Source organism: Pezoporus wallicus, unplaced genomic scaffold (assembly GCF_028554395.1).
Source record: "Pezoporus wallicus isolate ANWC-B61680 ecotype Strahan unplaced genomic scaffold, APGP_CSIRO_Pwel_v1 contig_8548, whole genome shotgun sequence".
Lineage (NCBI taxonomy): Eukaryota > Metazoa > Chordata > Aves > Psittaciformes > Psittacidae > Pezoporus > Pezoporus wallicus.
The window spans coordinates 744,515-764,100 of NW_026642624.1; the positions used below are offsets into that span (position 1 = coordinate 744,515).

The 19,586-nt window shown below is 50.5% G+C and overlaps 2 protein-coding genes across 4 annotated transcripts; both read right to left on the minus strand.

Annotated features, from left to right (window-relative positions):
- Positions 1 to 1,863: 1,863 nt before the first annotated feature.
- UBAP1L (ubiquitin associated protein 1 like) lies at positions 1,864 to 12,744 on the minus strand. Of its 3 annotated transcripts, none has more exons than XM_057431052.1 (6): positions 12,622 to 12,744; positions 10,570 to 10,721; positions 8,134 to 8,877; positions 7,082 to 7,294; positions 3,984 to 4,085; positions 1,864 to 3,037 (listed from the first exon to the last, which is right to left on the minus strand). In XM_057431052.1, exons 2-6 carry the CDS (start codon positions 10,699 to 10,701, stop codon positions 2,903 to 2,905), a joined length of 1,326 nt encoding a protein of 441 aa, XP_057287035.1. In that variant the 5' UTR covers positions 10,702 to 10,721; positions 12,622 to 12,744; the 3' UTR covers positions 1,864 to 2,902. The 3 variants fall into 3 exon arrangements, with proteins under 3 accessions (XP_057287035.1, XP_057287034.1, XP_057287032.1); XM_057431051.1 differs by having other exon boundaries at positions 10,570 to 10,724; XM_057431049.1 differs by lacking the exon at positions 12,622 to 12,744 and adding an exon at positions 11,628 to 11,834 and having other exon boundaries at positions 10,570 to 10,724.
- A 1,259-nt stretch (positions 12,745 to 14,003) lies between these two features.
- PDCD7 (programmed cell death 7) lies at positions 14,004 to 18,863 on the minus strand. The gene is made up of 5 exons (XM_057431055.1): positions 18,119 to 18,863; positions 17,002 to 17,140; positions 16,229 to 16,465; positions 15,533 to 15,620; positions 14,004 to 14,940 (listed from the first exon to the last, which is right to left on the minus strand). Exons 1-5 carry the CDS (start codon positions 18,851 to 18,853, stop codon positions 14,823 to 14,825), a joined length of 1,317 nt encoding a protein of 438 aa, XP_057287038.1. The 5' UTR covers positions 18,854 to 18,863; the 3' UTR covers positions 14,004 to 14,822.
- Between the last annotated feature and the right edge of the window lie 723 nt (positions 18,864 to 19,586).

Consider the following 19,586-nt stretch of genomic DNA (forward strand, 5'->3'; position numbering starts at 1 on the left):
CTGTGCTTGCCGTTACTGCTGGGTTTGGGGTTTTTCTGCCCCCCTTTCTGAAGGAAACACCTCCTCACGGGACCCACGTCAGGGCCCGCTCCTGCCCACTGAGTGCTTTTTCAGCTGTTTCAGAGCCGTACGTGGGAGCGCGGTTCCCACACAGCCCCTGCTCCCTGGGGAGATCTCCACGGCTGCTCCCGGGCACAGCGGGGCCCTGGGAGGAGGAGGAGGAGAGGGGGGAAGGGAAGGAAAGGATTTCCTGGGCACCGGTGCTTAATGCACGGAGGGGTCTGGGGGGGACCCAAAGTCCATTACCCACCCCTCGGCTCTTCCAGGCGCCTCAGGAGCCCCAACACAGACACAACGGGGTGGCTGGGGCAAGTGCTGGTGTTTGTTTTGAACCCAGACACAGTCTTTTGAGGACACAGGAAACCCCGGAAATGCAGAGGATGCTGAAAGGGAAGGAGAGGAGAGAGCAACAGCATTGCATAGCGATGCCAGAGGTCCCATGAGGTACCACTGCCCAGTGCTGATGTCCTCAGCACCAGCTCTGGGGATGGCTGGAAGACACAGACCCCCTCCTTTTGCAACCACAGCACTGCTGAAAGACCCATGGGGACCATGGCTCAGCTGGTTTCTCATCCACAAGGCAGGCTTTGGGCTGCCTGTGCCATCCCGGCAGAGACGGAGCGGTTGGGAATAGCAGCTGGGATGCCTCAATGCCTCTGCTCTGACCCTTGCTGAGTTCTCAGCACTTTCAAAGCAGTTCCCTCAGTTGAGGACAAACCCCACAAAACACAACCACAAACCAAACCAAACAGGAAAACCTCAGCTCGTGCCCATGTCCAGGCTGAAACCCCTTGATGCACCTTGTCCCCGTTTGCCCTCTGCCACTGGGCCAGGCCAACACTGCTCCAGCAGTACTAAGTGATGAGATCAACCTCCCTCCTCCACGCTGTTTGTTGTGACAGGGCAGGGGTTTACAAAGGTATTTGCCAACAAAAGCCTGTAAGTGTAGACCTGCAGAAAGAGCAGGTCTTGGCAGGCACTGTTGAGTATGGCATGGATGCTCCCATGAGTTGTTGGATCCATCAATCCAAACCATGGCTTAGAAAGCAGCACAATGTAGTTCTAGGGAGCAGAAAGATACGGTCCTTATATCTGCAAGCAGGGGATAAAAAGGACGAGCCAGGACCAAGCAAATCCCTAACGAAAGCTGCTCAGGCACTGCACAGTGAGTGGGCACAACTGCAAACGTGCCTCATGTTGCTGGAATTTAGCCCTCAACATCACACATTACTGGCACCACCACGGCACCATTATCTTCCCCTTTCAGTCTGCATGGTGTTTACTCCACCAAAGATCTCAGTTTGAGGCAAAGTGATGTCTTTAATCACAGTTTAACCTTTTGCAAGCTCCTCTTTTAAGGTGACACCATCTTGGCAAGGATGAACAGAAGGAAAAGCTGCCTTAGAATGGACTTGCCTTATAAAGGCCATATCAAAAATAAAAGCTTGTATAACCCAGGGAAAGCTGGAGGAAAAACAGGGCTGGGAGCTCCAAGAAGAGGCTGGGAACTCCCCACGAGCATCTCCTTTGGTCATACAAGGTGCCACATTTTCCTTTTCAATGCCATGAAAGAAGAGCAGGTATAAAGCATCCCTGGGTATGGAGGGGGCTCGGTATGCATCCAGGCTCGGATGAAGGCAGCCCTGGAGGCCTGTGCCCTCCTGCTGGTGTTTGCACCTACCTTGGGACACAGGGAGAAGGAACACGGTGTTTCAGCTCGAGGGCTGGGAGGTTGCTTGGAAGGATACAATGGAAAAATGGCACTAATGCAACTACTTCAGGGTTTCCCCTGCTCGGCTGTGCCAGCTGGCATTTCCATAGGAGACACAAGAACCCCTCCAACCATCTTTACTCGAAGCAATTACATCTGTATCTAATTCACAGGAAAACAATATACCTTAATGTAAAAACACTGCCCACTGTTGCAGTGCCAAGCCAAGAGACACATTCCATGAGGTGACCTGAATCTCCCGTTTTCCATCCTTCAGCTGCATACAAGAATTCCCCTGGGCATCCAGATTTCCTGATCCTGACATTTGTGTTTAACTTCATTTGGAGCTGCTGTTTAGGCAAGCATCCCCTCAATCTTCCTGATTCCTGCAGAGCACGAGGGCAGCCGAGCCGTTCCCAGTCTCTCTGTTCCGACTTTATGGAATTCCCTGAGCACAAACCCTTGTCTAAGCCATTTCTCATCACACTGGATAAACTTCCTGTATTTCTAGAGCAAAGGCAGCCTGGTTTCTTTCTGTATACTCATTGAATTGTGTCTTTTTCTCAAGTTCTTGGTTTAAAAGAGAAGCTGATGTGATCAGACTGGGTATAAATTACAATATCAAACCACAGCTAAGTTGCATGAGACTCTTGCCAAGCCAGGACCAATAAATGCTTCTTCGGGAGCCCTGTTTTCATGAGAGCTGCATCTTCTATTGATTTATAGAACCTTTCAAGCATCCACACTGAACTGCAGTTGAAAACACGACACCCATCACCCCCGGTGGAGGAAGAAAACTGAGCTTTGGGTTTTGCAAAACCTAAGCCGAAGGCAGTTTGGATCTTATCGCATCTAATCTGAAGAGCTGAGATGATCAAGGGGGAAGATGTGTAGGTGAAGAGAGAAACACTCCTGTTAGAAAGCCTTTGCTTTGGTGCAGTGCCACACATGCTTATGGTGGACGTCCATAAACCGGGACTGGACACCAGCCAGTGCTCTGGAGGTTTGTGCCCATGAGCCATGGTGCTGGGGTGGGCGTGGAGCAGCAGAAGGGTAAAGGTGTGCTGACCCACCCGAGTCCTTATGTGGTCCAGACTGAGGGGGAGCTGTGGCTGGGATCCAGGGTGCAGGTCACTGGGCTTTCATCACGAGCTCTTCCAACGCCCTCTCCCTCTGATTGCCACAAAGCAGAAGAACTTCTTTGATTTCATTTTGCTGGAAACCCATATCATTGAACTGAGATAACAGGCGCAAGAATTCAGCTGCCTGGAGGAAGGAGGAAGAGAAAGGAGAGATGCTATCATGGGGTTTAAGGCTGGATTTACCACAGTTACAGCTGAAACAGGGCTGGGTGACGAGGCTGCAGCCATGCGACCTGGCTGGGTTGTATTACCAGTGAAGGGCACACTGAGAGCAGGCTGAGGGCACACATACCACTGCTAGCATTTAAAAATGTGCCTTTGCATCAGCTTTTGAAATCAGAAATAGTTACTGAAGTGAGGCTCTGGCTTCGCTTATTCCTTGCAAAGTTTAATAGAAATTCCATGCAAGTGTTTGTCTGTGCTATAGAGACTGGGTAAAGGCAGGGAGCACAACCTGGAATCCATTTATCCTGCTCCCCCCTTGCTCAAGCTGGGCCCCAGCACCACGACATCGCCCAGAGCTGTGTCCTCAATAAATAACCCCCTGCCTGACACCGAGCCCCAGGCGCCCTAGAGAGCAATGATTGCGATCCTACATGCATCAGCATCCTGTCAGTCACCACCAGCCCATGTTTCAAGCAGTTCTACCCCTCTTGGCCCTTCATTACCCGCAGGGGGAGACTGATGATGAAGACAACCCCTGGTGTGCTACCATGGTGGTTCTCTTTGGGGGGTGAATGCAAAAGGGGAGCAGGGAGGGAGCAAGCGTGGGTGCTGGTGGGCTCAGAGTGAGGGATTCTTTGCTTGGGGGTTGAGCGAGCATCATGCTTGCACAGTGGGGCGAGAGGAGGGATGGAAAAGAGCAATGAGGTGAGTGTCCTGTGTCCTTCCCTGGGGATTCCTTGTGGTGATGCTGCACTGGGGGTCTGCTGTGGGTGCAGGGCAATGGGTCTGACCTGCCCAGAGGCTGTGTGAGGGACAGTGGAGGTGGAGAGGAGCTTGCAGCCCGCTGGGAAAGCGAGCCCGGAGCACACAGCACAAAGGAATGGGCTGGGCTGCCCCACTCTGACCTTTTTTTCTGAGTACTGGAACATTTCCATGGCCTCCTCCACCTGCCCTTCCTCGTAGCCCTGCTTCAGCAGCCGGTCACAGGCGCTCAGGTAGCTCAGGAACTGCAGAAGAAGACAACCAGGGTTAATCCAACCTTGCGGACGCAGGGAGCGACTGCATTCAGGAGCCCACCTTGTAACCTCCCAGGGGCACACGCATGGGGAGGACCCAGGCCACCACCATCCTGCCTGTGTGGCCCTGTCAGCAGGACTCCCACTGGGAGAAGATGACATCTCAGTCCATCCCCTCTCCCAGGGTGGAACAGGAGGGAGGATGAGGAGCAAACCAAACACCTGACCCATCTGAGGTACGAAGCGATGGCCTCAGGCTGCAGGGTGAAGCAGAACCTGTCCCTGTGAGATGCCTACCCTCAGCCAACCCGGCATCCCTTTGATGCACCACAGTTCAGGCAGCCGAGGGGTTCACTCCAGGGTCCAAGCACAAAACGCACCCCAGGGGAGACCCATGTGTGTCATTACTGAAAGTAAACAGTTATTTTTGGCTTTCCTCGTTGTTCTTGGAGTGCTGACAGCACTATTCCCAGCAGTATCTTTTAAATACCACGAAAATCATTCACTGTCCAAAACCGTATGGAACAGACAATAATAAACGAGCTATATGATAGCAGGGGGAATAAAAACATCCCTCGGGTCTCCCTGAAGCCGTGCTGTCTTCAAGCAAGGAGAAGCTGATTCGTATCTCCCCAGATCCACCAGCACAGACCTCACCCTCCCCAGCACTGCATAGCCAAGGAGAAAGATTCAGTAGAAGATCATAGAACATATGAAAAAGCCAAAAAGTCCCTCAGATGCTGAGTGGATCTGGTTTGGCTGAACAGCAGAGCCAGGAGTTTAAGAAATGTCAGCCTTAAGGAGCAGCTTTTTAACTCAAAATCGAGGTCCTCCCTCCCTGTGGCATGCCTAACCTGGTTCTGCTTTCCTTGTTACCCTACTAACTACAAATCCAGACCACTGCTGCATTGTACTGCCCTACCGCAACAGGGACAGCCACTTCCCATGCTCATGGCAGGGCACAGACAGTGCTGGCAGCCTGTTCAAACCCAGCATGAAACTGGTGCTGTTGTCAACTCAATGACTTCTATCATTATATATCTCTATATATGTAGGTATCTCCTTGAGACTAAACAAGACCTGCTACTATGACCTGCTAATCCCTGGATCTGCAACCGGCCCCATCACTCACTGGGGAAGAGGAGGAAGCACCACTAACCTCTAGAAGCTCCTTCTCCCCTTGTAGCTCTCAAGGAGGCTCCTTAGAACACTCAGACATTCAGGCACCCCTGGAGAGCAAAGCCTTCAAATGCAATGATGCACTTTTGGTTTAGCTCTTGGCCACAACATCCCAGACCATGAACCTCTGGTGTGTTGGGGCAGCTCCTGGAGCCTTTTAGAGAGGTTCTTTCACCAAGACTGAGAAGGCATTGCCTCTTTTAGGCAGCAGACCTGCCTTCTTCACCAGGGTGGGCTCTGCCAGCTTGATACTGCAACAGAACTGAGCAGTTTTTGGCTACCATCTGGTACTACAATCAATCTTCAAGGCTGAAGCTGTCATCGTCACACACTGAAACCCTGCCTGACACCAACACGCAATGAAGAATGCCCACAGCTCTTGTTTTTGACTTGAGTTGAAACATTTCCCAGGAAGGTTTAGCCTAATTTGGTAGCTGTTACTTGTAAGAGACACATGAAGGGCTCGGCTTTATGCTTTATCTTGGCTCTATTGGGCATAAATGGGAAAGATGGGAACTGATGGTGAAGAAGATACAGGCTATAAGGCAGACCTCATATTTTGGTGCATTTATCTCTTCTCCAAGGGAATGGGAGTCCCGGTGTTTGTACAGAAGGGAGCAGACTGTGCCTATTTCCATCCTTACTAAGATGCACTGATTCTTGCTACTGAAGCCAGCAGTTGCTACAAGATCCCTTTGCATGGCTCTGCCCATCTCCCTCTGCCTGGATGAAACCTTCATGCACTGAAGAAATAAAGGTTGCCTTCCCACCTCAGCTTGCAGCAACCATCACCTAAAACACCAGTGAGGGCCTGGTCGAGCTGGGGCTGACTCAGGAAAGAGCCAGAAGCTGCAGAGTGACTCAAACACAGAGCAGCTTCATGCACGGACCAGATGGGTTAGAGCTGGCCCACACACAGCACAGGCAAATCCCTGGGGAATGGGAAGGAGATGGCACCTGACAGCACGAGATGGTTGCTCGGTGCTGTGCCTGCTCACACCTCTGCTCCTGCTCCCTGGCACGACAAGCAGGTGGACCTCCCTCTTGCTAAGCTCTGACCAAGCCCCTTCTCTCTCTGCAAGAGCTACTTGGATAATTTAGCCCTATTAAAAGCTCCACTGGGATGGGCAGGTCCAGCCCCAAACCTGCCAAGCCAGTGGCATCCCTCATGACATGGATGCTCCAAGCCCACCTGGACCACTGGACAAGCAGAGACCTCGGAATCGGGATGCTGCACAGTGATGTACTTGGATACCAGGGGTAGGAAGAGGTTGTATGTTAACTATTGTCAATAAATTCCAGGTTATTATAGAACACTCCTTAAGAAAAGAGCTCCAGGACCCAGCCTCGATGCCTGCATGGAGTCCCTGGTTTGCTCCAACGCAGGGAACTTGTGTTTTGGAGAGAGCCCAGACAAATCCCAGAGGTATTCCCACAATTCCACTGACAGGATGAGCCATGGCAATAATCACACGGAACTAACAGCCGGGAAAAAATTATGTGCAACAAGTTTCCATATACAGAGGCAAAAACTGCACTTCAAAAGGGCACGAGGCTCCATGCAGCAGACTGAGCAGATAACGCTGCCCGGCTGTTATGAGCCGCTGAAAGGCTGAGGGCAACTCATTTTATTACAGCACAAGTACAAATGTGTGATCTCATGGCAAACCCTGTCAGCTGAGGACAATCCCAAAGTGGGAAACCCAAGGCTGTCAGAGTCCAGCCCCAAGCGATACAGCCATCCCTTTCTCCATGAAAACCAGGGGTTTCCTTCCCAAAGCTGTCTGCTTCCTGCCACCTCCACCAACCTGACTTAAGCTTTGCCTTCCAGTCTTCTGGAGGGTGAGGATGGCTTTGTGGGTGGGGTAGCCCAAGGCTATCACGGGCTCAATGAGGTCTCGCTCCTCTTGGCTCAATGCTGAGAGCAGGTCAGCGGCCGGATCCGGCTGGGATCTGCAGGAGCTGAGGGGTCGTGCAGGCGCAGAGGAGGCAGGGGGGAGGCAGGCGTAGGGGCTGAGGGACTGCAAGAGAAAACACAGCACATGGTCTTCTTACTCCAGCTCATGGAGCTACATTAAGAAACCCAGGCTGAAGCAATGCTTCGGAATGCCAGCAGTTACCTTGTTCTCTCCACAAGAGGAAAATTCCCATACATGGAACAAACCCCCTTGGGCATCAAAGGAGACTGAATTTAATTAAATCCAGGCTCAGCTACAGATACAGATCACAGAAAACAGCACTTGGGAGGGTTCATGGGAGAAAGCAAGAAAAAGCAACTTCCTTTCCCTGGGAATCCTGCTCATCTCTCCAGCAAGAAAAGCCATGCTTGTCCTTGATGGACAAGGAAGAGGCAGTGCTGCCCACACATAAGCAATGCAGCAGCCCAGGCAGGAGGATGCTCCCAACACCCCATTTTGCCCTTGATGTTTATCAGATAGATTCAGTCTCTGTTACAAAGCCATCTACAGAAATGACCTTGCACACGCATGTGCTTGCTGGGGTTAAGGCTTTAGCACTCAGCATGATGCATGTGGAACCCTACTGAACTTTGTATTATTTAGTGCTCCACATGAAAATGAAATAAGACACCTTGCCTGTTGGGAAAACCAGGGACGTTTCGGTTAGGACAGAGCAAGTAAACATGCTCCCAGAAACCTTCCCTATAAACCCAGGGAAAAAAAAACCTTTCCTTCACTTCTTATGAAAACTTGTCAGCAATTTCTCATGGATTCAGTGTTCCCAAAGCCCCATTTCAGTTCCATGGTGATGCCCAAACCCCAGCAAATGGGACCAATTTGATGCCCTCCACCTCCCTCCTGTCTGAGCAACAAGCAGAGAGCACCAGAAGACAACCCCTCACCGGCACTGTGGGTTTATGCTGTTTGATGGGGGGGATCAGCATGGCTGGAGGCGATGGCACCAGGGTCCCCGGCCGGGACACGTCCAGGGCTGGCCTGAACCTAACGCCACGGCTGGTGTGGGGCTGCAGGGGCAGAGGCTGTGGCACTGGGACCCTGTTCTCCACAGGAGCTCTGTTCAAAGGGTGCACCAAAGCAGCCAGCTTCCTCCTGGCCGCTTCCAGCTCATTCTTCATGTTGTTAAAGATCACCATGGATCTCTTCTGCTTGCTCAGGACCGGGCTGGCTGTGCTGTGGACGCTGCTCTCTGGCGAGGGCTCCAGCAAGCCGGGTGATGTCTTTGGTCTGGTCTGGTGAAAGCCAGGACGCAGAGCCCCGCTTCTCCCAGCGTTTCTCCTCCTGGAATTCTTTTCATCCTTGTCGCTCTCTTCCCAGGAGGTCGAGGAGTACTCATCATCCTCCGAGTACCCATCCTCCTCCGAGCACCAGGTCTCACTCTCAGTGTCGGACAAGGCACCTCTGCCCTTGGCAGGCCCATGGCTGTTGTCAGCAGCGCTCAGGCTGATGCTGCGCCGCACGGGCCCGTCCCGTGCTCTCCCTCCATAGCGGTCAGCAGGGTCCACCAGCAGCAGCCAGCACGGGGGAGCCGTGGGGATGACTTCAGAGGTGACCCGATGGCGGGAGGTTTGCTGCTGAGAGGCCACCTCGACCCAGTAAAGCACTTTTCTTTCCAGCGAGAAGTCGTACTGTGGGAGAGCAAGAAGAGGGTGGTGAGGGCATCTGAAAGCAGACCAGGCAGACAGAGCAACCCATGCACTTCTCCAGGGAACCTTAAGGGCTGCCTCCTTCCCATACTGGCTCCTTGAGCACCAGGGCTGGCTGTGGGCACTGGGATTGTAGGTTTGGGCAGCACCAGCTTCATTGCTATAGGGAATCCCCAAATTTATACTTGAAAAGAGTCTGGCTACAAGGTTATTACTATTTTGAGCTGTACCTGGAAGTGATTTCATAAACCAAGGGGTTTATGCTTGGAGGTGGTTTTGTGTCATTCACTTACTGTGGAAGGGGAGACGGTGCAGACAGGAGATGTGAGAGCCCTGATTTCAGACAGCTGCAAGAGGCACCACATCCAGCCACAGGCTAAAGGGCTGTAGCAGAGCTCGTGTGTGTACCTCGCCCATGGCACCTGACAGAGCCACCTCAACCACAGGGGCTCAGGAGCCAACAGAGGGGGAGCTGCCACCTTGGGCAGAGGCAGGATAAGCCATGGGAGTCTCCGATGGCGCCAGGGGCTCGGCTGGTCCCCAGACAGAGCTGTCATTTCCACATAGTCCAGCTTAAAATATGTGTTTGAGACTGAAATCAGAGGGTTTTCCTGGGACAAACAAGCCTGGCCTCTCCCAGAGCTCTCCAAACAAGGTCTCCTCCAGAGGGGCAGGCAAGTACATTCACAGCCCAGGAATGCTGTTTTTACTGCTCCCTGCCACTTGTTAGCTGTGGATCCAAACCAGCCTCCCCAAGGAAAACACCACCACATGCTTCCAGAAGGATCAGCCCAGGCCACCAGTGTGATCACACCAGCACCAACCAGGCAAAAACCCAGGGCTGGAGGTTTCCCAGGGTAAGACGGAATGGTGGGTGGTCCACGGGGATGCAGATCATCACCTGCCTTTATGCAGGTGGCAAAAAGCATGTGCATTGAAATTCCCTTTGGAAAAATTGATTAAAATGAACAACATGGTGGTTCTTCATGTTAAACACATCCTGTGGATTTGGGATGTGTCATTTTGGGGGGAAGGACGAGCAAGACTGAGCTAGGGAAAAGCCAGATATGAGGTTTACCACTGGTTCACCCACCACCAGGGGTGAGCAGAGGCTGTTTGGGATCACCCAGATCACCTTCCCACGTGAAGTGCACTGACCCCATCTACGGGTGACACTACTTCAGGCTAAACACTCACAATATTGTTACAGCAGCAGGTGTAGATTCAAAAGCAGTTTAGGACTCAGCAATGTGGAGGATCACAAAGTGACACAGGATAGGTCTAGTGGAAGGTGTCCCTGCCTGTACGACGGGGCTGGAACTAGATAAGCATTCAGATCCCTACCAACCCAAGCCATTCTGTGATTCTATGCTGCAGCTCAGGTAGTGTTGCCTGCTTGTATCTGTCATATTTATTAATAAATATTCAATACATATTATTAATAAACGCGATCCTTCTGCTTGGATGTGATTAAGAAAAATCAACCCCAAACCAACCCCTTCCTCACTCCCACCCAGCACAAATGATCCTCACCTCCTCCCACTCCTGCTGCAAACCAGAAGATCAATTAGGAGGAGAGGATTCCCTCCTTTCACAAGGAAACCACCACTGACATCCCTTTGAGCATCCCTCCAGGAGCAGATCTGGGCACAGAGGCAAGCAGAGGCCACTCACCATGGTGCTCATGAGGATGTCGGTGCAGTCGGGGACCTCGATGGCCGGAGCAGTGATTAAAGTGATTTCTCCCCCTGAGTCCCCATCGAGGCTCCAGCCCTTGCGGAAGGGAACTTCATCCAGGTAGCTCATCACTGCCGCCTGACTACTGTCTGCTGGAGGAAGGGATGAAACACAACTGTAGAAGGTGCTGGTCGTGCCTTTTAAGTTGGGTGGAAGGAGAGAAGGATGAGCTGTGTCAAGTGACAATAATAAAAGGAAAACAGCCCTTAAAGATGCTGCCACCTGAGTAAAAACCATGGTGTGTAATGCCTTTAATTACTGATACTGGGAAGATTTGTCTGAACTAACCTTTGCTATTCTGAGCTTGAGCCAGCAGGACCTGACCAACTTTCAGCTTTCTTTGGAAGAGATCCTTAGTGTTTTTCACCCCTGCTTTCCATCCCTCCTCCCGCCTCTCCCTCTCCCTCCAGTGCCCATCTCATGGTCCCTTTCCCAAGCTGGGGACAGACCGAGCACTTTTCCCAGGTCCAGAAGCAGAAACCACAGCCAAGGAGGCCACAGGACACCCCGCAGGTTTTCTTTCTCTATGTGACCTGAGCACACCCTTGCTCCCAGAGCTCACACACATGGCCACGTGTTGCTAAGCTGTCACACAGATCAGCCCAGGGGGACGGTGTGAGGGCATCCCCACCAGTGCCACAACAGCTTACCCTGAGCCAGGCCAGGAGGCTGGGGCACAGGCAAGCTCTGGAGTCAGAAGGGTATCAAACAAGCCATTGTAAAAGCCCAATTAGCTTTTAAGAACCATCTGTTCATCAAGTGTGGTGAATTCTTTACGTCACTAAAAAGAAACATTTCTGATCAGCTGGAAGTGGTGGCATGGAAAATATTACTGCAGGAAGTCATTAGCTCTGTATAAATGTCTCAATTTAGTACAAAGCCATTAGTTGCTGCATGAAACTTCGAGTCCCCAGCTTCCCAGCAATGACAGCATGCAAAATGATTTCCTTTATGTACTGGCAAGAGCTGGTCAGCCTTCCACTGAGTCCTGGTACCTGCTGCCTGTGCCTGTTCACCCCAAGTCTCAGCAGTCATCCCCAAGACACACACTCAATACTTGGTGAGATGTCTCTAAGTGCTTTTACCAATTGTTTTCTCACCTCTGAAAAGAAATGGCTTCTATGACAAGGAGGATAGAAAAGAAAAGAAGAAGATGAATATATGAAAGGGAGGAAAAGCTGCCTGTTGACTGCAAAAACAGAGGTCTGCCATGGGAAATGGCACTCAGGGTAGTTTCTTATGCTAGCAAAGGACTAACAAACAGCTTCCAGACCACAAACACCAACATGCACAATTGCTCAGTGCAAGTCAGTTGCTCTTACCAGAGTTACAAGAGTTGGCATTCAGCTGCTTACACCAGGAGCCTTTAATACCCAGGGCTGTGTGCAGGCAGAGCCCCCCTTAACATGCTTTGTAGCTCCCACACATGAGCTGCTGCTCACATGCAACACAGGCAACGTGCTGGGAGCCTGCTCCGAGCCAGGCCATCTGCTCCCCAGCCTAAGAGGGCTCAGGGAAGTTACAATCCACGTCAGCACTGACAAAGACAATGATGAAAACCTCTGTAAGCAAAGCCACCGTCCCCCAGCTTGCTCCAGCTCCTCTGCATGGCTGTGCAGCCCCTGCCTGCAAGAGGAACAGACCCTCCTTGCAGTTCACACTGTGAATCAGCTCCTCCTAAAAGCTGTGTGGTACAAAAGTGTGAAGGAAAGGGAGTATCTCATTGTCCATCACCTAGAATGGCTTTACTTGGGTTTAAATGCCACTTTAAGGGATGGAGATGGGTAGTGAATGTGTCTGAAGCCATGATAGAGAGGTTACGGTACCGTATCTCCCTGCATAAATACCGTGCCATAGGAAAAGCTCCTACAAGTGTTAATTCCCAAAACCACTATATATCAAAACCAGAAGTACACTAAGGTGCAGAGCAATGACAATGAACACAGCACTAGACAAGAGTAAAAGAGTCAGTCACAAACACCAACTTACAGCAGAAAGCAGCTCCTGTGAAGGTTCTGACCACAGGCACTCCACGCCAGCCCTGCTCACCTTCACGTCAAAGATACGGGCTGGCAAACCAACATAAAGAGTCTCAGAAACTCAGAGCCAGCCCCTCTATTTTGCTGTGCTGTAATAGTTTTTACAACTTGAAAATAGTTAGAAAGATTAAACTGAACAAATCTGAATCATACGTCTGAATACACAAGGGGTTTTTAAGAATACCCTGTCTGCACGTGTTTTATGAGTTAAGATTTCCAACACTCCTCTTCCATCTGTGGTTTCAACATCTTCCTCACTAAAAATATGAAACATTTGAATGCAGACGTCATTAGGCAAGAGCAAATACGTCGAATAAACCACAGGAAGCTTGTGTTACATCTAAACACACACCATCCACTGGTGTTTCCAAGCCCTGTTTGTATTAGCAATAGGAAGTTATCTTACCTCCAGCTGAAGTCATGCAGCTCTCCTTGCAGGCAGGAGAACAGGGCTGCTCCTCTACTGCTGGCTTATCTGCTGCTCAGTTCCTTAAATCTTTCAGTGTCAGGCAGGCATCTGACTGTGGCAGTTTTAAGATTATCATAGCTTAAGTGGTTAGCCCCATCAGACATGCTGCTGGGATAAGGAGCCTAATTGTTTAAGCAGAGCATCATGCAGGCACTGAGCTTCCTGAACTGAAGGAGCTGTTTCTGCAACTGTTTTCACACTGCTTGAACTGCTGTTTTTCCATCAGGTGACACTGTCCAGGATCTGACCCAGCCATAGGTTTGGGATTAACAAGATTCTGGAGGTGATATTAGGGATTTGAGGATGGACAGGCAAATCAGAACCCCTACCACCTGAGGACTTATCAGCTGGATGTTGTGCTGTAGGTAGGTGATACATGAGAGCATGAACTGCAAACTTCTGCACACAGATTAATTTTAACTCTATCAAAACCAAATAGTTTGTGCGCTTGTATCAACAGAAACCAATGCCAAAAAAAACTATTTGCATCATATATAAGGCCCAAGTGTTGAATTCAGGCATGTTGCCTCCTCCATGAATTAGACAATGTTGTGATGTAAAGGGGTAAGGGAGAGATTAAATCCATGCCCACATATTAGACCTAAGCAAAAATAACAACTGCAGCTCTGGAAAGATGCCACAACAATTGGCATAGACCAGCAAAGCCTCAAACCCATAGAGCCTGCAAATTGCCCAGGACATGGAAGGCTTTGGAATCAGATGCCTCTGTCACCTTGTCGGAGGGAGAAGTTCCTTCACACAAACCATTTGCCAGCAATTCTCTCCACACTGGAGTCATACTTGATGCCAAGTACTAAATCAGCTCTCTCCCTCGGAGGAAAAACACTTCAAACAAGAAAACATAAATTCCATTTTCCTCTATTTATTCTGTACAAAACCCCAACTTACAAAATAGAGCTGCACTTTTAAATCAAGTATTAGACACATGAGCTGTCCCTATACAAAAATAGCTGTATAGGCAAAACCAATTACCGTGAGCTAGACTCCAGATTTCACTGTTTGTTTTCCAGGAGGCTTGTTCACTGAATTCATCTATATTCACATGGTTCTCTGACCTATTTCACCATGACCAGGAATTCTTTCCATGTTGTGGTACCAGTTTTAGTCCACAAAAGTAAAATGTCAACAACTGCTTTAATCAACCTTCAAAAGCCCTGTCTTGTTTGTACTTCACCATTTGTTTAAGCTTGTAATGGGTTGGTTTCTACACACAAAAATACAGGAACTGTTTTGACAGCGAAGCTTGACAGGCTTTATTTAAGAAGAAAAACATGTTTTCTAATGATTTCTTTTTTCCCCTGAAGTCTTTATTTCTGGAGATTTCATCATCTGGACTTAGGCTTGTAAAGATAAAAGCCACTAAAAATAGGATGTTAATACTGGCACAAATACTCCTGTCAGCAATGTTTCTTTATTAAGATTGAGATTTGTTAGCAAAACCTGGCAGCAGGATTGTAATTCCACACCATGAGAGGCCCAGCAGCTTTGGCCTTGCTCAGGTATCTCCCAGCAGAGTCAGGTGGCAAAACCAGTTCCTATTCTTCGAGACATTCCAGAACCCAGCTAGTGAACCAGAGGATGAGACACGTCCTCTTCAGACCCTCTCATCCCTGCACGCGCCATGACAATGAAACATTCCTCCAATATCATCTACTACTGAGTCATCGAACAGCGGTGGCCCAAGTGTCATTTGAGGGGAGACTCGGAAGAACCCATCCTGGAGGGATGCTGCTTCCTTCAGGGTGATCAGCTGGCACCAAGTACTGATCCCATTCATGCCTTTAACAGAGAGAGCACTGGATCAGAGGAGGGCTGGTAGGAGTTTGGTAATAAGATTTATCGTATACCCACACAGGTATCTTTCCATACGGATCAATACATGGAACACTGTAAACTGTTCCATGACAGAGAAGCCTGCCATGTGAGGAAAGGCTGAGAGCTGGGTTTGTTCAGCCTAGAGAAAAGAAGGTTCAGGGGAGACATTATCCCCATGTTCCAGTATTTAATGGGTGGCTACAAAGAGGATGGAGACTCCATTTTCACAAGGAGTCACATGGAAAAGACATGGGGTAAGGAGCACAAGTTACTCCTGGGGAGATTCCAACTGGACACAAGAACATTTTTCGCCACGAGAACAACCAGCCATTGGAATAATCTCCCCAGGGAAGTGGTGGACTCCCGTGTTGGACACTTGATATTCGGCTGGACACGCTGCTGGGACCTCTAGTCTAGGTCACGCTTTGCCTAGAAAGCTTGGACCAGATGATCCTCGAGTCCCTTCCAACCTGGAGGGATGGGACTGTAAATTTTACAATCTTAACAAACAATACTTGCCGCCCTTGATAATAAAATAGAGTTTGCTTGGTTTTACCTGATCTGGATTAGAGCTGCTACAGAATGCTCAGCTTGTAAGTAATAGTCTCGGAAGGGCTGCAGTAGATGGGCTAGAGGAAATTCATCTGTTAAAACACAAACAGAGAAATTGTTCAACAAACCAGAAAGACTGATTCTAGTAAGTCCTGGAAGCCCCAGATTTGTCAGCTCACTTGCTACTCCCCAGCTCCAACTTGAAATGAAATCCCTGTGTAATCTGTTAAGGACTAGTTACATGTTTTGCATGTCTCCTCATCAGAGCTGTCAGAGGCAAGTCAAGACCAGCAGTACTTTTCCTGTCTCCATCTTCTAAACAAGGGGAACATATGGCCACTGAATCGTTACAGATTACTCGAGTCGCACTTTACCAAATCACCAGACTGAAGCATCTGCTGGGTGCTGGAAGTCTTCAGTCTCTTGTGTTTAGTCTCACTTTAGCTTAATCTACAACCTCTTCTTGCAAAGCATTATGAAATTGTCTTGAAATACACCAGAGTCTACGCTGAGGAGCATCACGTGTGTTAATAGCACACTGTGTTTATCCCATCCTTTCCTCGGACCATATTTTATTCCAGTGGATGATTTCTTTCTTTCTTTCTTTCTTATCTTTGTGCCTGCATTTTAAAAACCCAGTGTCTATGGGGTGGGGGTGTGGTGTGAAAAAAACATGTCAAGTATAGGATGCAGAATTTACCTGGATCCCCAAACAGCTTGGAATCCATTTCGAGTTTCTGCTGAAGTAGTTTTTCTCTTTCTTTCTTCTGTTTCTTTTCCATCTCTCTCTTCCTTTCCTCCTCCTGTTCTCCCTCCAGCATAACTCTTAACGCTCTCTCCTCAGCTTCATACAGCTCTGTGCGATTCTGGAGCAACGTTTTGAGACTCTCCACCTGAGTTTCAAAGGCTTCATCTGCCGAGGGGGGAGGACAAACACCTGAACAGAAAGAGAATTCATTTTGAACTTTTGCATTCATAAGGGGCTCTGTTACCAGATTTGAGAGGAGCTGGAACATGAGCCCAGCCTTGTTAACAACCATCTTAGTGGCATAATTCTTCTACTAGGAAAGAGCTTGGAGACACAGGAACACAACCACTGAATTCACAGCATCACAGAATAGTTAGGGTTGGAACGGACCTTAAGATCATCCAGTTCCACACCTCCCACTAAATCAGGTCACCAAGGCTCTGTCCAACCTGGCCTTGAACACTGCCAGGGATGGAGCATTCAAAACCTCCCTGGGCAACCCATTCCAGTGCCTCCCCACGCTTACAGTAAAGAACTTCTTCCTTATATATAAACTTCCCCTGTTTAAGTTTCAGCAGCTTAACACTATTCTTGCATAACAACGTAACTAAAATCACTAATGAACAGCTTTTTCAAGCTGCACCTTGCCAACTGGCACAGGGCACTCACATCAGCTTATGTCCTGTGTGTGCAATTAGAAGTTTGGTAAAAACCTCATCATTAACCTTTCCTGGCAGCAGCCTCTTTCCTCAGTTTCCGAAGCTTCTCCAATGCGCGCAGGATGTCCACCATCCTCTTGGTGTCTGCTTGTTTCTTCCGTACTTCAGATAAGACACTGTCTGCAGCAGCCTTAAGTTCTCGTTCCTGTGAAAGAGAGAAAAACCCAGACCTGATGTGTGACATATCCCACAGACAAGAATGAAATGGTACTTTCAAACAGATCACTGGATATAACAGTAACTTCCCAGTGACTTTGCAGCCATAGCAAGTGAAACAAGTGAAATCACCCATCCAACCCTGCCTTTTGATTAAAAGGCTAAAACATGGTAGACTTTTAGAGACAACAAAAGAATACTGAGCAACTCCTAAATTCAAGCCAAACGGCTATTGAATTCACAAAGCCAGATAACCAGCCTTTCACCACACAAAGTCAGGAACAACATTAACCATACACATAAACCATCCTCATTCTACAGCTCGGCAACTGAACACCATTAATGTGCCACAGACCGAACACAAAACCCTTCCCGAGAGCTGCTCTGTGCCACCCCGGCAGCAGACCCAGCACCAGCAGAGGGGTAGCTCTTTAGCCACCAATCAACACAAAGGTGCCAACAGCACTTCCCAGCAAGCCTAATGCGAGGGGGTTTTAATCCTTTGGGGCCATTGTACTTCCTGGTAATAGTGAAACGCTTGCAAACAAGCTTTGCAGGACGAAGCCAGCAGGCAAAGGTTATGGTTACTGGGATGGCACTGACCACCATAAGCTGTGTGTGAGCAGTGAGGGCAGGCTTAGGACCAGAAAGACTTTCACATCCAGCCAAGAGTTCAGAATCCAGTTAAATTCTGACTGTGAAGGCCTACTACAAGAGTGTGGCAAAGCCCAAGGCTTTCAATGAAGAAACAGGGCTGCAAGCCTTGGAAACCGCACATCTCCAGCACGCTGGACCCATGCAGCAACCTAAATCCAGGTGCCGGCAGACACAGCCCTGCTGTGAGCCCATGACCAACAGGTCTCCCCCCAGCTCCACCACCTTGCCCGGAGCCCAGAGGGGCTCGCAGCAGTCCCCGTAAGGCCACAGTACAGCTGGGGTAGGAGGCTGAGCCCGCTCGGAGCCGTACCCGGTTCTTCTCCTCCACCTCCTGGATGCACTTGGCTCTCCACTGGTCGATCTTGGCCTCCCGCTCGGCGGCCCGGGCCTTCTCCTCCTCCTTGGCCGCCCTGGCCTCCTGCTTCCTCCGCTGCAGCCGCTGCCTCCTCTTCCTCGCCCTCTCAAGCTTCCTCCGCAGCGCCTCCCGGTAGCCGGGCTCCCTCAGGGGCCGCACGACCTCCCGCAGCTCCTGCCGCGCCGCCTCCGCCTCCTCCCGCACCCGGGCCCAGCCCGCCTCGTCGGCCTCGGCCTCCCGCTGCCGCAGGGCCCCGCAGAGCGCGGCCAGCCGCGCCACCCGGCCCAGCGCCGCCACCGCCAGCTCCCGGGCGCTGCTGGGGCTGGCGGCCGCGGGCGGCGGCGGCGGAGGGGGAGCGGCCTGGCGCCGGCTCAGGAACTGCGACAGCCACAGCTCGTCCTGCTGCCGCCGCGCCGCCTCCTCCTCACCCACCGGCCGCGGCGGGAACGGCGGGGCCGCCGGGAAGAACTGGCCGCCGGCAGGAGGGAAGCGCGGCCTCGCTTCGCCCTCGGGCCCGGCCGGCAGCGGTGGCAGCAGGAAGGGCGCAGGAGCGGCCCCCGCCGCGAAGGGCCCCGGCCGGGCGGCGGGGCCGGGGAAGGACGCGGCGGGCGGCGGGAAGGGCCCCACGGGCGGCGGGAAGGGCCGGAACGGCGGCGGGAAGCGCCCGCCGAACGGAGGAGGCTGCGCCATGCTGCCGCCCCGACCTCGACATGCTGCACCCGCCGCGCAGCGCCCCCTGGCGGCGCGGAGGACCCGTCCCTCCGCGTCCCCACCCTGCACAGCCTTTTTGTCACCTATTGATCACTTAAAAGCCTTAAAACCTCCAAATACCCTTAAACTTTAAACCTTCTGGGGCTGACGTCAGGGATGACAACGCTCCGGTGCTTGAGTATTCGCTCGGTTTTATTCAAACGGCAGAGGTGAAGTACAAACTGTAGTTACAGAGCGATTTGTTTCCTTAAAAACAGTTTGTGTTTTACATAATTCCAAACAACTTTCAAAACTAAGTTGTTGAACAGTTTCACCTAAAAGGCTGGGGTTTGGTTTTAATCCATTTAAAAAGGGAGCTGAATGAGAGGAGTCAGAATTAAAAGCGGTTATATGTACTTTTTCCACTCTAGAAGGAGGAAAGTGAGGATGCAGGTACAGATAGTTCACCCCAGCTTCCCATTGTGAGGGCTCTAAGCTCCTAGAAATACTCTCAACTCCCAATGCAGCTTTTTCTGAACCATTAGTGGGTCGTTTTACCTGAATAAAACCTGAAATCCTAAGGGAAGTATCTGCTGCACCTGGCTACAACTGCATGTCACACTGCTTCTAGGTCAGAACACAAGTATCACATTAAATTTACATAACAAAAATCAACAGAAATAGGGTCAATGCATCCACGGTAACCTCTCCTGCCCTAAAACATCCACTGGAC

Coding starts and splice junctions, on each gene's coding strand:
- UBAP1L (XM_057431049.1), bottom strand. CDS start 11,667: ATGACTGCTGAGACTTGGGGTGAACAGGCACAGGCAGCAG. Junction 8,878..10,569: donor ACATCCTCATGAGCACCATG/GTGAGTGGCCTC, acceptor GCTCTCCCACAG/TACGACTTCTCGCTGGAAAG. Junction 3,038..3,983: donor TCCAGTACTCAGAAAAAAAG/GTCAGAGTGGGG, acceptor TCCTTCCTCCAG/GCAGCTGAATTCTTGCGCCT.
- PDCD7 (XM_057431055.1), bottom strand. CDS start 18,853: ATGGCGCAGCCTCCTCCGTTCGGCGGGCGCTTCCCGCCGCCGTTCCGG. Junction 16,466..17,001: donor AGAGGCTGCTGCCAGGAAAG/GTTAATGATGAG, acceptor CTTTCTGTTCAG/GTGTTTGTCCTCCCCCCTCG. Junction 14,941..15,532: donor GCAGCTCTAATCCAGATCAG/GTAAAACCAAGC, acceptor TCTCTGTTAAAG/GCATGAATGGGATCAGTACT.